Source organism: Strigops habroptila, chromosome 9, assembly GCF_004027225.2.
Source record: "Strigops habroptila isolate Jane chromosome 9, bStrHab1.2.pri, whole genome shotgun sequence".
In the NCBI taxonomy this organism is placed as follows: domain Eukaryota; kingdom Metazoa; phylum Chordata; class Aves; order Psittaciformes; family Psittacidae; genus Strigops; species Strigops habroptila.
The window spans coordinates 32,948,866-32,964,122 of record NC_044285.2 but is presented as its reverse complement, the minus strand read 5'-3'; the positions used below and the strand labels follow the sequence as shown (position 1 = coordinate 32,964,122).

The 15,257-nt window shown below is 39.5% G+C and overlaps 1 protein-coding gene across 7 annotated transcripts in view; it reads right to left on the bottom strand.

Moving 5' to 3' along the window:
• MTMR1 (myotubularin related protein 1) overlaps positions 1–15,257 on the bottom strand; it is a 44,292-nt gene that overhangs the window by 6,270 nt on the left and 22,765 nt on the right. For all 7 annotated transcript variants that reach the window (XM_030498098.1, XM_030498099.1, XM_030498102.1 and 4 more), the window contains 2 exons: positions 13,266–13,379; positions 11,699–11,875 (listed from right to left, as the gene is read on the bottom strand). In XM_030498098.1, the coding sequence (XP_030353958.1) occupies positions 11,699–11,875; positions 13,266–13,379 (291 nt within the window). The remainder of the gene's footprint in view (positions 1–11,698; positions 11,876–13,265; positions 13,380–15,257) is intronic.

Here is a 15,257-nt window from a genome sequence, read left to right as displayed (position 1 = left end):
AGTGTTGCCACAGTAATGCTGCTAGGCAACTCCCAGCCACTACCACCAGGTCCCCATCACTTCTGTCCGTACTCGAGGGGAAAGCAAAGTCAGTCCTACTTCTGCTGCACAAGATGAGCTTACGCAGATGAAACCCAACCTGGCAGTGCATCTGTGGTTTTGTTGGGCTGGAAAATTACCCATTAGGTCTTCAGGATGTTTTTCACAATTTATTTAAACTATTACCTCAATGTACTGAAGAAACAATATTAATTTCTGCTTTACTACAAAACATTGTAGTAAAAAATAAAGTAGAAACAGAAAGGTGAATGTACTACATTTTAACAGATTTTGGTGGGTTAACCTCATAAAAAAGAAATCTGTCATTTCATTACTTGTAAGAAATAAAATTAGATTTCTCTAATCACATAAAAAACAGATTAGAAGTTGATCGGTCCAAAATAAAATTGGCATTTACATCTAATATAGCTAGCAATACAATCCAGGGAGGGACAAGGGTGAAGAGTTTGCAGCAGTACTAAGCAGTGGGGGAAAAGCCCCAGATCCTTGGGAAATCTGACCTTGCTCCAGGAATTAACCAAAAAGCTGGAGAAGCATTTACCTGCAACACTTCAAGAAGACTTTTCAGTGTTGGGGTTTTTTTTATTTTTAATTGCTACTGTAATAGTGACTTGGGAACTAAGCAGATTATGACTGAGACTGCATGTTGTTCCCCTCCCTAACTCATAACCAATTTTTTCCAGCCACTTACCCAAACCCCATGTCCTTAGTCCTTTTATCTGTCCTGAGCAATACCCTTAGCGCTAAACATAAGCTTTACAGACTTATCCCAGTAGTTTGCAATTCTAGCATCTTTTTGTTTGGTTTAAGCTCTCACCAAGTTTTGTAGTCCCTTCCCATTCAAATCCCTATTTTTATTCCATTACACCTTGTCATGGTGTAAGTCCAACTGGCAACTCAAAACCACGCAGCCACTCGCTCACTCCCTCCCCTTCTTCCCCACCCTGCTCCCAGAGGGATGGGGAGGAGAATCAAAAGAATGTAAATCCCACAGGTTGAGATAAGAACAGTCCCGTAACTAAGGTATAATACAAAACTACTACTGCTATCACCAATAATAATAATGATAAGGGAAATAACAAGGGGAGGGAATATAAAACTAAAAGGGGAAAAAGGAAAACAATAAATGCATCACAAGTAATGCACAATACAATTGCTTACTACCTGCCAACCAATACCCAGCCCGACCAGAGCAGCGATCTGGGCCTTCCGGGTAACTCCCCCCAGTTTATATACTGGGCATGACGTGCTGTGGTATGGAATACCCCTTTGGCCAGTTTGGGTCAGGTGTCCTGTCTCTGCTTCCTGTGCCCCTCCTCACTGGCAGAGCATGAGACCGAAAAGTCCTTGGTTGAAGTAAGCGTTATTTAGCAACAATTAAAAACACTGGTGTGTTATCAGCAGTGTTCTCAAGACTAAAGTTGAAAACACAGCACTGCACCAGCTACTAAGGAGAAAACCAACAGCTGAACCCAGGACACCACTCTCTCACTGAGTCATCTTAATGAACTATTTTTTTTGTAAATAAATAAATAACTAGAACTCATCGGGAAGGTTTTATTTAGCAAAGATCTTAGGTTTCTCTAGCTTTTTAACAATTCCTACTTTTGCCTATTTCAACATTAAGTTCCCAGTATAGCTTTTCTGCCTCAAGCCATGATTAAACTTAGGACCTGATCCCCCTCCTCACACAACCTATTTACATGTATCTTCCTTATACTCTTGCACTTATTCCCTGCTACTTGCTTCTCCCTTCCCTTCCTTATCTATCATATTGCCAGTTGCCCTGTCTCTCCAAGGAGTTTCTTCTCTCTGGTACGAACACTCTCTTTCCCCTGTAAGACTTGATTCTCTCACTGCTAGTAATACTTACAGTATTTGAAATCCCGCCCCCAATCAGCAAAACTCAGCAACTGCTGCAAACTGATTGAGCCAAGTAATGTTCTTCACTCAGATAGAACCAACTGTAGGTTCCATTCAAAAGCAGATACTTGTCCTACATTTTAAAGATAAGGTACTAACTGCCCGTAATGAGCTGAAAAAATACAACACTGCTAAAGAAACTTTGCTTATTGCTTAAAATGCCATTGATATGAAACCATTTTTAAACTGAATTATCCACATGTACATTGAAAGCAGAACCTGGTGCAGAACTGTAACTCTCAGATCACACCACAGTTACAATAAAGTATTCCTGCTGGGTGAGGACTTAAGGAAAGATAAAGTTGCTTTTTTAATTATACCCACACAGAAACAACTATGCCATACCATATACATACTACAACACATATCAAAAACATCTAGACATAAGACAGCTTCATTTCCTAAAAAATTCAAACCTTCCTCTTCACAGAATTACTACAGTTCACTTTCAGTATTGACTTTCAAGTTCTCATTCCCAAGTAATCCTTCAGGATCCTGGAGTGCTTTTGGACAGCAAAATTTGTCAACAAAAGGATAGGTATAAAAGAAATTATAATAGCTACTCACTTACAGTACCACCAAGTCTTAATTGGATGGCTATCTACTGTGTGTCACTGTACTAGCTCAAGGACAGTCATTCACATGAAAATTGTTCAACAGTGAATGCATTTTGTCTTGTTCAGCAAGTATACTTTATCTATTCGAGCTGCAGAGGAAAACGGTTACTTTAAATTCATTGCTTGACTTAAGACTGTCAGTTTTTCAAAACCCTACTCTGTGCATTGGAAGACAACAGTATCTTTCACTTGAGATTTTTGTTCTTCTTCACGAAGAGCTGGACCTCTGACAGACTTGCTTTTTAAAAGTAGTCAACAGTACGCTCATAGAAAAAGGCAGTCTCAAATGATGACAACAGCAGTTTTCAACGATAAACAATACTTCCACACTTTTGTAGAGGTACCAGGGACACCTGCATAGATTTCCAGGCTCAGGAAACTCAACATGCTACAAGTTGATGCCATTGCCACCCTACAGCCCATTTAGATTTAGAAATCTGATAGATCAGAGCAATGCTTTTAGTGCTTGCTCTTCAAAATATGTTAGAAACTCCCCAAAATGAAGATCATTTGTACAGTACTGGCTTCTCCTTTCTGTGTATGTTCTGATGCTGTGCTCATTACAGGATACCAGTCTTTTTTTTTTCTTTCTTTCTTAAATACCTAGATTCTTTCAGCACACAGGATAAGCAGTCAGTTTATTCTGTATCTATTGAATGCTGAGAGTTTTATCTGTAGATATAAGTTACCTGCAGTAACTCAGATGCTGGAAATCTTCACTTAGACCCCTGCATAGAAAGAAACCTGCCTTGTCACACATGAAACTCTGTGGGAAATGAAGGAATGAAATCTCCTTAGCTAGGTTAACACTTAGCTATCTAACCCAGGATCCCTTCTCCTGACATCTCCTGCCTCAATCTTTTATGCAAAAAGATGGACTCAAGACCATGGTCTGCAGACGAGCAATGCCAAGCATTTCCAGAGCCATGTGATGGCTTTGTCCTGACACAAAATGGTGTTAAATCAGATGTATGAACTTCTTTGAAAATATTACAACCTATGTCAAGATGCTCAGAGAGAAAAATGCTGGGCAATGTGACTGAAGGCAGGAACAAATAATACGAACACCCCAGATGCCAGGTAGTAAGTCATATCCTGTTATGTACAGGATAAAGCATCTCAGTAATTCTGTTTTCCAGTTTATTCTCAACAACTTTTTCTAGTGATGCTTAGGATCTTATTTGTTCTTTTAAATATGCAATATTCTGTGCTTATTGACACTGAAGTTCAGCTGACATCTAACCACTCAACTGTTCAACACATCAAATTCTGCAATTCTACACACAGAATTAAAAAAATAATGGCAGCAATCATGGTAACCTTTTCATATGCTTTCCAGACATTTCTGTATATACTAAACAAGCAGTTATTTATTCCTACCTTTTCCTCTCCTTTTTTCAAGCCAGCTCTTAACCTACAAACAGAGTTTCCTTGGCTTTTGATGGAAGCTCCAAAGATGATCCCATTCCAGTAGCTGAACTGAATTTCTAGGTTATAGATGGTGCTAGCCTTATATTCTAGATGAAAGTCCACACATACAAAGAAAAGAATTAATTTGAAAAACTTATAGGGATTGCTATGATAGTATCTCTAGCACAGTGGCTAAATTCCCAGAAAAATTAGAAAACCCCCCAAACAAAAAAAAATTAAAACAAAACAAGTTTAAGCCTTGTACTCCAAGGGTTAAAATATAATTTCCTAGAAGGCATAAAAAAATAACCATATCCTAATGGACTATGCAAATTTTGTAAAATACATCTTTTCCTTGCCTCTCACATAGCAAGACACAGCCTGAACTGAAAGGACCAGAAGTTTTACTCATGCTCTGCATGTATGAATGCTAAAAGTATATTAGTTCAGAAATACTGCCCCTGCAGAAGTCATTATTCAGGAGGATCATTTGCTCTGTTCTCCCCACCTTCCGGAGTTGCCCAAGCAGATAACTAACTGACATCTGGCAGCCAGAACTCCTGAAATCAGTGTAAAAAAGAGTTCTGAATGATATATAGAAAAGGAAAGAAAAATACATGATATCAACTGAAATCATTCAAAAAACATCAAACTATCTTATCTACTCCAGGCTAGTAGGTTGAAGTAACACCTGTAAGCCCAGTAGCAGGTACCCACAGAGCACACACCTCTGTATGACAGAATGAAAGAGCTTATCATCTTCCACATGTCACATACAAATACACATTTCTCCAACCCAAGGAAAGGGCAAATCTGGAAAAAAAAAAACTTCTCAATCAATGAACTCAAATAAGATAGGACTAAAATCTATCTAATTTTCTTGGGACAAGAAGTCAATAATGATGTAAAACCTCCAAATGGAAACCAAGTAACATTTTATTTCACTTAATTAGAATGACCTTGTTGAAGAGGAGTTTAGCAAAAGGAGAATCTACAAAAGATGTCCACATTTAGGATTTTCCATGGTGTTCACTTCTCAGACATTTGTGCATTGAACCTTGTGTGTCACATAGTTGCACAGGATCTATTGCAATACAGCTGTAATCCTAAAATGGGGTTCTTGATGCAAATAAAGACCACCAAACCCACTATATCAGCCTTCCACAGAACTTGGATAGAACTGAAAATCTATCATTATAAGCAATCTTCCTTTTCCAAAACATAAGAATAACTCTAAACTCTGTATGTGCAATGAAGAATATACTCAGACCTTACTGTACTGTTAAAGGTCTGATGAGACACAGGTATCAAAGACAGAGTACAACACAAAAACAAATGGTTATATTCAGTTAGCATTCAGTAATTTTCGAATTAAAAAAAAAAAAAAAGGTGATGTATGCTAATTTCCAATAGCAAAATCAATGAAGTGCAATGACTAACTTAGAATCATAGAATCCTAGAATGGTTTGTGTTGGAAGGGGCCTTAAAGATCAACTAGTTCTAACCCCCTGCCAGGAGCAGGGGGTTAGTGGAATCTCTTCCACTAGACCAGATTGCTCAAAGCCCCATCCAACCTGGCCTTGAACACTGCCAGTGATGGGAACTTCTCTCAGACCATTCAAAAATTCAAAATTAGAAAACCTAAAATGCTGCCTCAAATCAAAACCTGCCTTTCTGCTCTGGTGAGTTTTCTCTCCCACAATAATAAACTTGGTTGAAAAGGGGTATCAAACAACCATCCTGATTATATTAAAGGACTATTATTCATCTTCCCTTAAATTTACCTACTGGGCATTTCTCCTTTTTGGTGAGCTCCTGGAAAACAATAAACATTTTCTAGTTTCCTGAAGATGTTTTTGCAGCTGATAAAACAGCATGTGAGTTTGCCTTGAACTGCTGTTCATCAGAGAGCTCTTCATTCACGTTAAATATTTAATTTTCTCTTATTCCAGTTGAAAACCAAAAGAACCACATTAAAAGGTATTCAACAAAAACACCTTTTATCAGTAGGCAGAGATGCTCATTCTTTTAATAAATCTACTGATTAAGAATTTTTTTTCACGGGAGACAAGTGAAGACCTGCTGGGCATCACAATGGTCACTGGCTTTTTTTCTATCACTGAATGGGTCTGAATGTTACTGAATCAGCTATCAGGGTGTGAAACTAGACAATGCAAGTACAGAAGAAAGCAAACTTAGTATGTTGTGCTAACAAAAGCTGTTTATTTACTTGTTTGCAGGAGTTTGTGTTTTCATAATAGACTGGAGAACACAGTTCTGCAACAAAAAATTCTAATTTCTGCAGCAAATTTAGCCAAGTAGATGTGAAAGAGTTCCAAATATTTGTCACAAATAGAATATAAATTCAGGCCAGAGACAAAAGGAAAGGCATGATGTATCTTCACAAGACAAAGCTAAGGTGGTAAAAATAAAAAGTCAAAACAGTTGTATTAGTAAGGTGGTAGTAAAGTTAGGGCAGTTACCAGGATCATCAGATTTTGCTACCTTCAGCCTGCTGATCTGAGGAATCTGTTCTCAAAGACCAAGGAAGATCAAAGAGTCACACACACTGGAGTGCCTGCAGAGCACTCTCCAACAGAAGTGGGCAGAGCGCTCTCCAACAGAGAGGCAGTGAGTAGAGCTTGCCTCTAAGTATGTGATAGTTCTGTTACCTCTACTTTATGTCATTTCTTCCCCACCCCCACATCTTTTTGGACAGGGACTAGCTATCATGTGTGTTTATAAAGCTGGCTCACTTTCGGAGCCTACAGATCTCAATTAAATACAAGTAAGAAACTGACACTGCTGCAGGTCGATTATACTAAAACGTGTATAAACCACTTCACAAACGTTTTTTCAGCAAATAGCCTAAGGGAAAGATGGCTAAACAAAAAACCAAAACAAAAACAATACCCAGTTAACAATTTTACATTAAATCCATAAAGATTAAAATACATCATCTTTCAAGTTTTACCTCATGCTAACACGTAACAGGTACCCAACAGTCACAGGTCATCAAACAAAATAGAACAAGAGAAACAAAGCAGCTCAGAGGAAACATCTCAGTGAGAAAGCAAGCTATTCTGAATTTTTACAGGACCTTAAAAGGTATTTCTTAGATACTGTCCTGGGTTCAGCTACAGCAGTCATTTTTTCTCCTCCTCAGTAGCTGGTGCAGTGCTGTGTTTTTGACTTTCAGCCTGGGAACAACGCTGATAACACCGATGATTTCAGTTGTTGCTAATGTTTACTCCGACCAAGGACTTTCTCAGTCTCATGCTTTGCCAGGGAGGAGGGGAAGCTGGGAGGAAGCAGAGACAGGACACCTGACCCAAACTAGCCAAAGGGGTATTCCATACCACAGCACATCATGCCCAGTGTATAAACCGGGAGGAGTTACCCGGAAGGCCCAGATCGCTGCTCAGGTTGGGCTGGGTATTGGTCGGCAGGTGGTGAGCAATTGTATCCTCTCCCCTTGTTATTTCACTAATCATTATTATCACTGGTGGTAGCAGTAGTGGTTTTGCATTATACCTTAGTTACAGGACTGCTCTTATCTCAACCCATGGGAGTTACATTCTTCCGATTCTCCTCCCCATCCCTCCGGGAGCGGGGCGAGGAGGAAAGGGAGGAGTGAGCGAGCAGCTGCGTGGTTCTGAGTTACCGGCTGGGCTTAACCCACGACAGTTCTTTGTGGCGTCCAACGTAGGGCACGAAGGGTTGAGATAACAACAGATCTGACCAGAGTACGTCTAATCGTACTTGTGATAAGTATTCATTGTTTCAGATTAATAGTCACTCGTCACAATGCTGATTTATTTGCTCTCAGAGTTGTTGGCACTTGATCTCAGAGTTTCAGCATGTCGTACGTTACTTATAGCCAGTATTTGCTGTTTTCATGTTTATCGTCTGGGAGGGCCTAGGCTAAGGTTATTGTTTCACTGTACTTCATGGTAATGACTTGTAATACAATAGACTCATTAATCATGAAACCGGTCTGGCTTGCATTCCCAGCGTGGTCATCACCTCTATGCTTTGGGAGGTATATAATGGAATTGTATAGCAATTACACATCTTTCTTCTTCCTTTCCTCAGGGGGTCAACCTGTGGAGGAGATATTCCCTCACACCCTCCGCTCCCCCACCAGGCTATTTACAGTAGGAGTAGATTCTGGAAAAGTTAAAGATCTTGAATATCCTTCCAATGCCCTTGAAAGCACCCTGCTCCTTTTGCTGGGAACCAGCTTGTTGCTGCATATACTCTCTCTGTTTTGCCTACGGCGTGACCCCCCTGAGGATGCCCGATCTTGTCCGATCTCAGAAGCTAAGCAGGGTTGGGCTCAGGTCTTGTCTAAGGTTAAACGACTATTTAAAAATACTACCAAGAGATCTTCCCCGAGGCTGGACAGTCATGAGTGGCAGGGTGTGTGGGATCCTATGGGCAGGCAGTTAAGCCACTGGGTCCCTCCAGTGCTTTGGAAGCGTCGGAGATGGAAGGCAGCTGTACGGAGTCCCCTGTGACAAACTGCAGAAACTGCTGAAGGAGAGGGTGAATCGAGTCAGTTTGCAGAGGTGAAAGCCATCCAGCTGGCCTTGGACACTGCTGAACAAGAAAAATGGACAGTGCTTTGTCTCTATACTGACTCATGGATGGTGGCAAATGCCTTGTGGGGGTGGTTGCAGCAATGGAAACAGAGCAACTGGCAACACAGAGGTAAACCCACCTGGGCTGCTGCACTGTGGCAAGATATCGCTGCTCGGGTGCAGAACCTGGTGGTGAAGGTACGCCACGTAGATGCTCATGTACCCAAGAGTCAGGCCACTGAGGAACACCAGAACAACCAGCAAGTGGATAAAGCTGCTAAGATTGAAGTGGCTCAGATGGACTTAGATTGGCAACATAAGGGTGAATTATTTTTAGCCCGGTGGGCCCATGACACCTCAGGCCATCAAGGCAGAGATGCAACATACAGATGGGCTCGTGATCGAGGGGTGGACTTAACAATGGACACTATTGCCCAGGTTATTCACGAATGTGAAACATGTGCTGCAATTAAGCAAGCCAAACGATTAAAGCCTCTCTGGTATGGAGGACGATGGCTGAAGTACAAGTATGGGGAGGCCTGGCAGATTGACTATATCACACTCCCACCAACCCGCCAAGGCAAGCGCCATGTGCTTACCATGGTGGAAGCAACCACCGGCTGGCTGGAAACATACGCTGTGTCCCACGCCACTGCCTGGAACACGATCCTGGGCCTTGAGAAACAAGTCTTGTGGCGACACGGCACCCCAGAGAGAACTGAGTCAGACAATGGGACTCATTTCCGGAACAACCTCATAGACACTTGGGCCAAAGAGCATGGCATTGAGTGGGTATATCACATCCCCTACCATGCACCAGCCTCTGGGAAAATCAAATGGTACTATGGGCTGTTAAAAACCACACTGAGAGCAATGGGTGGTGGGACTTTCAAACACTGGGATACACATTTACCAAAAGCCACCTGGTTGGTCAACACTAGGGGATCTGCCAACAGGGCTGGCCCAGCCCAATCAGAACTTTTACGTACTGTAGAGAGGGATAAACTTCCTGTGGTGCACATAAAGAATGTGTTGGGGGAGACGGACTGGGTTATTCCTGCTTCAGGTAAAGGCAACCCACTTGTGGTGTTGCTTTTGCTCAGGGACCTGGATATACTTGGTGGGTAATGCGGGAAGATGGGGAAGTCCGATGTGTACCTCAAGGGGATTTAATTTTTGGGGAAAACAGCCGATGAACTCAACTGTATGCTGTTGCCTGCTATATAACACTTTTATAGCCCACCAGCTAGATATCTTCAGGTCACCAGCAACTGACCCTGACTTCCCTCCCATTATCACCTCAACAAAGAATGAATTTTGAGGAAACCAGATGAACTCAGCAGTGACCAGACGAGTTTGGCGGTGCCATCAGCAGGCAACAACCCAACACTACACACAGTCCCTCCTGCCCTGAAAGACTGTTACAAGAGATGGAGCCTGACATCATGGACGGGATGAATTCAGCAACTTTATAGGGATTGGGCCATGGACTAACGAATGATACCTTTGTGTGTGGGTGTGTATACATATATATATGAGGCAAAAGCAATGGTATATTGAAAAATGTGGGATCTGAGCATGATGTGAATGGTATGGAATAAGGGGTGGATACTGTCCTGGGTTCAGCTATAGCAGTCATTTTTTCTCCTCCTTAGTGGCTGGTGCAGTGCTGTGTTTTTGACTTTCAGCCTGGGAACAACGCTGATAACACTGATGTTTTTAGTTGTTGCTAACTAATGTTTACTCCGACCAAGGACTTTCTCAGTCTCATGCTTTGCCAGGGAGGAGGGGAAGCCGGCAGGAAGCAGAGACAGGACACCTGACCCAAACTGGCCAAAGGGGTATTCCATACCACAGCACGTCATGCCCAGTATATAAACCGGGCGGAGTCACCCTCAAGGCCCACATCACTGCTTGGGTTCGGCTGGATACTGGTCGGTGCGTGGTGAGCAATTGTATTCTCCCCCCTTGTTATTTCCCTTATCATTATTATTATTAGGGGTAGTAGTAGTGGTTTTTGTATGGCAACTTAGTTTTACTGGACTGTTCTTATCTCAACCCGTGGGAGTCACATTCTTTTGACTCTCCTCCCCACCGCTCTGGGAGCAGGGGGAAGAAGAAGGGAGAGAGTGAGCGAGCAGCTGCGTGGTTCTGAGTTACCGGCTGGGCTTAAACCACAACAGATACCTGGTGTATCTACCATTGTACTGTCCTTGACACTTACCTCGGAACATCATCTTTTACAACAGCCTCTGACCTGAGAGCGTCTAATAAATTTGAAACGCACGTCTCATTCTAACTGCTAAAAGATGACAGCAGTGTTCAAGCAGTCACTTAATAATTTATCATAATATGCTTGGGGGTACCTTGGAATGTTACCTTAATAAAGAGATGGTGTAGCACCCTCAGATATATTATGGTTGTGACACAAACTTAATGTTCTTTCTTCAGACTTCTAGGCATGACAGCATATGGAGTATTTGTCTGATGAGATTTAGAGATTTATCTGAATAGCAGACATTATTTATAAGAACAAATACTAGGATGAATCAAGGAGCATGTGCAGGGAGTGTTTAATCTTTAGCACGCCAGTTTGAAACCACAAAGGTCAATTGAAAACAACCATCTATGGGATGCTAAGTTTAGAGAGCGTACAAACTGAGTTGGTATGTAGTCCAATTCTTTCAGAAACTGCTGCTATACTTTATATCATTGTTGGTAAAGGGAAAACATGATTAAAAACAAAGGTACACTAACCTCTACAAGAAGGTTCAGGCAATAAAAGTATTAAAAAGTGTTAGAAAGAATTACAGAAGTGTTAACAAAAGCAATCTAACAACGAAGACTGTTAATCTGTTACCTTTCAAAAGCCAATAGTGATACTGTAACTCCCTGTTCTACTGGTGACTTCACTGAAAACATCATTTTACGAAGTTTGAACACATCCTGCATCTTCTTCAGAAACACTACCTTTTTTCCTATCAGCTGAAATATGTGCAACAGATGAGCACTTTTGAAATGAAATGCTGCATTCCACACTATGAAAAATAATAATTTTTTTTTAATCTCTGTGTTTTTGACTAAAAGTCATGTGAAAGCTCATACCTGAGGCCGCATCCTTGGGTTCCATCTGACGTAGTAGTTCACCCACAGTTCCAAATGGTTCAGACTAGCAACAGGATACAGGACATGGTTTTCATAGTTTACGTAGAAAGGATTTGTGAACTCATCTAACTGGCTGTTTATATAGGACCACAGCGAGACAGTCTTTGTGCTTACCTCCTGATTGAAAAAAAATGAAATTAATTATATGGATTGCAAACCCTTAAAATACAAGATTAGCATCTACAGATCAGTATTTTTGTCTGTGAAATTTACCTTATCTACTAGAAAATTGTAAGCACTCTGACAACACCTCCAGAAGCTGATTGTTAAACAGCCTTAAAACTTTAGGAAAACATTTGAGCACTTACTCTGGTCCAAGGCTGAGAAAGAAGACTCAGGCATATTAGTTTCAGAGACACTAAGGTCTAGTTGAGCAAAATAAATCTGTACTGCTCAGAATTTACAGCAATGGTTACAGCTACTTAAATATATGGTTACACACTGACCAACTAAAAAACCCAAAGTAAAATTAAATTAGCTTTGACTAGAAAATTAGTTGAGATATGTAGCTTAGAAGATTAAAACAGCATCTGTGAAAAAAACTATTCAATTCTCTCCCTCACACTATTTGCTCTTGTCAATTGATATTATGCTTTAAAATGCCTATTTTACCTTTATTTGCACTTCTGAAAGTTGCATTATTATAAACGTAATCAGCATAATCATGGTTAGATCAACGACTGGAAATCTGAACTTGTATCAGATTTGTTCTGCAATTTTACACTCCTTCAGTCTTGTAAACCATGTGTTTCTACTACCACTGTGTCTTAAATTGCATTTCTTTATTGAGAATTGCATCTGACTATTCATCTATGAAAGAAAGCTGTGTGGAAATCCTGCATTTGCTGACAACATGTTATTCAGCTCCATCTTGTGGTATTTACATGCAACTTTTTCCATATAGCAGCAGTAGAGACAAACCAGAAAAAACAGCAAACTAAATATGGCAACAAATTGTTCCTTGCTTTAAAAAATATGAAGTATTAAAACTACAAAACCAAAAGTAAGCAAAAGCGTATTTGGAATATTAACAAACTTTCTAATTTTTATTTTTTTTCCCAAACTCAAAGTATTTCATTGAGTTAGAGATTTCATTAACTTCATTCATTTAGGTATTTTAAATTTCTGCAGTCTTCAACTGTAAGTTCCATCTAATTATACCCTAAAGTGACCTGTGGAGTCATCCATAGGAGTTCCTTTGGAAACAGTGAAAGGAATGTTAATGGAATTTGATAATAATTATTTAAAATTTTATATGTTGGCTAGAAATCTGAAAGAGGACCTTCTGAATCCCTCAACCCTCTGAACATGTAATAACTAAACTAAATTTAATAGCAGGGCATGCAGTATATATTTCTCATACCATGAAACTTCATGTCCACATTGTCTTTTAAGACTATGTGACAAATGTATCAAAACCACAGTACACATGTTCTTAGGTCTTGTATTCTAAGCATTTTCATATAAAATCAGCAAGTTAAGAACGTGCATTACACTAATTATTTACCTCTTTTAACCTCTCTTTTTCACAATTGCATAAGAAAGTCCCAAAGAGACAACTGTAAAGGTGATCCAGAATGGTGATCAAAAATAACTCGTTGAATTCAAAGGCTGCAGGGAACTGAAATAAAAAATTGGAAAAATTACTTTAAACTTTATTTTAAGCAGTGTAAAAAGAAACTCAGACATAAGAAATAAACAAAATACGCAGATAAGATTTTTTTTTTTTTTAATTTAGTGATTATTTTCAGGAAAACTCAGCAAATTCAGTAACTCCCACTGCAATATACATTTTACCTACATACTTCTTTATAAATACTCCTCAGAGACAAACCTTACATTCATTATCCAGGTATACCAGAATACAAACATAGAAACATTAGCTAATGTGAAACTGGTGACACAAAGCAATCCATTTAAGGAGCTCAAACAGTATTCTGTTCTAACCCACCCCAACCTGTCTTCAACAATGCTTTATGTCTCTTGTTACAGGACAAGAAATCAAAGGAGGGGAGAATGATGACATTTAAGAGTTTTATTTCCTATTCTAACATGCAATGAATTGGACAATAAAGACTCTTGCACGTACAATGTGCATAACATATATTTAAAATGTTTCTTTTACTTTCTATCCAAGTAAGTTACTTTTCTCCATTTTACCCCTTGAGTTTACCACCAGCTATGTACAATAAGCCTTTAATCTCTCTTCTTTTCTATTGGAAAGTAAATCCTATACATCTGAAATGAAAGTACTGTTATTCCACAGAGCACCACTAGGTAATTTATTCACCAGCAAAGGAAAAACTAACTCTAGGAAAAAGAGTTAGAAATTTGAAAACAATCAAAATGTCAAAAATATATCTTAATCTGTAGTGCTCTGAAATCATAAAGAAAGGGATGAATGCAAACTGCATGGGCTGCTAGCTATTCAGATGGAAAAGGTCCTTCTTCAATCAAATTTTATGATAGGACTGCATATGGCAATTGCTTGATGTGTCAAAATAACATTGTGTTCAGTATGACAAGGGTTGCAAACACAGATATGGAATGATAAACATTTAGGAGGGAAAAAAAAATAGAAGACTAAAGGAAAATTTAAGAAGTAGCATTTCTCTCATTACGACGACAGAGAATGTTACAAGAGGCTAATTTTCAGGACAAATGAAACAAATTTTGTTCATTCCCACTAAAAGACTAAATCTTTACGGAAGTCTAAAATGCAAAGTTACAGATTCAGAAGGAAGAATTTCCTGCTATATGGAGAAATCTCAAGTCAATATTTTAGATCTGAAGAAAGCCGAGGACTGGTTTCTGTAATGTGCCACTGAAGAATACTGAACACCTTGGCAGAGTGACTCAAGCGCTACTTTAAATAAAAATAAGAAAAAGAAAAGGCAAGCATAGCTAGGAGGAATAACACAGCAACTGGGACTGCGGATGAACTAGCTGATCTAGAAACTCCTCTTCAGTGTCATCTGTGATTTAACGAAGGGCAAATGTTTATTCATGTTGAAAGCAAAGAGCTGAGTAATACACAATGGGTGTGCTTGTTTTAAACCCAGAAAGATCTAAGTTTTAAGCAATGTTCTTTCAAAAGTACATTTGATTTAAGTCAAACACTGCAAAAACATTGTCTTTGCAAGACCTGTCAAGATATACCAACTTTCATCTGAAAATTTTGAGTAAGGAAATTATCAACATCATGGCTCGCAAAATGAATGGGAGCTTTCCTTCCACTGGCTCTACTGTTCAGCAGCACAGCATGCTCACACCGGGGCTTCTCTCTCAAATCACTGGTTTGTTTTCAATCATCTAGCCATTTTTCATAAAACATACAGGAACTTAAGGTTAACAAATTTTCTTTTTCAGTCATGTTCAAAATCACTTCAAAAATTCACATTATCACTTAGCACTTCCTTCTTTCTAGGAAATCATGCCTAAACTTAATTACAATACAGTGATGTTAATAAAACACCTATGATTTTAAAAAAGTATGAAC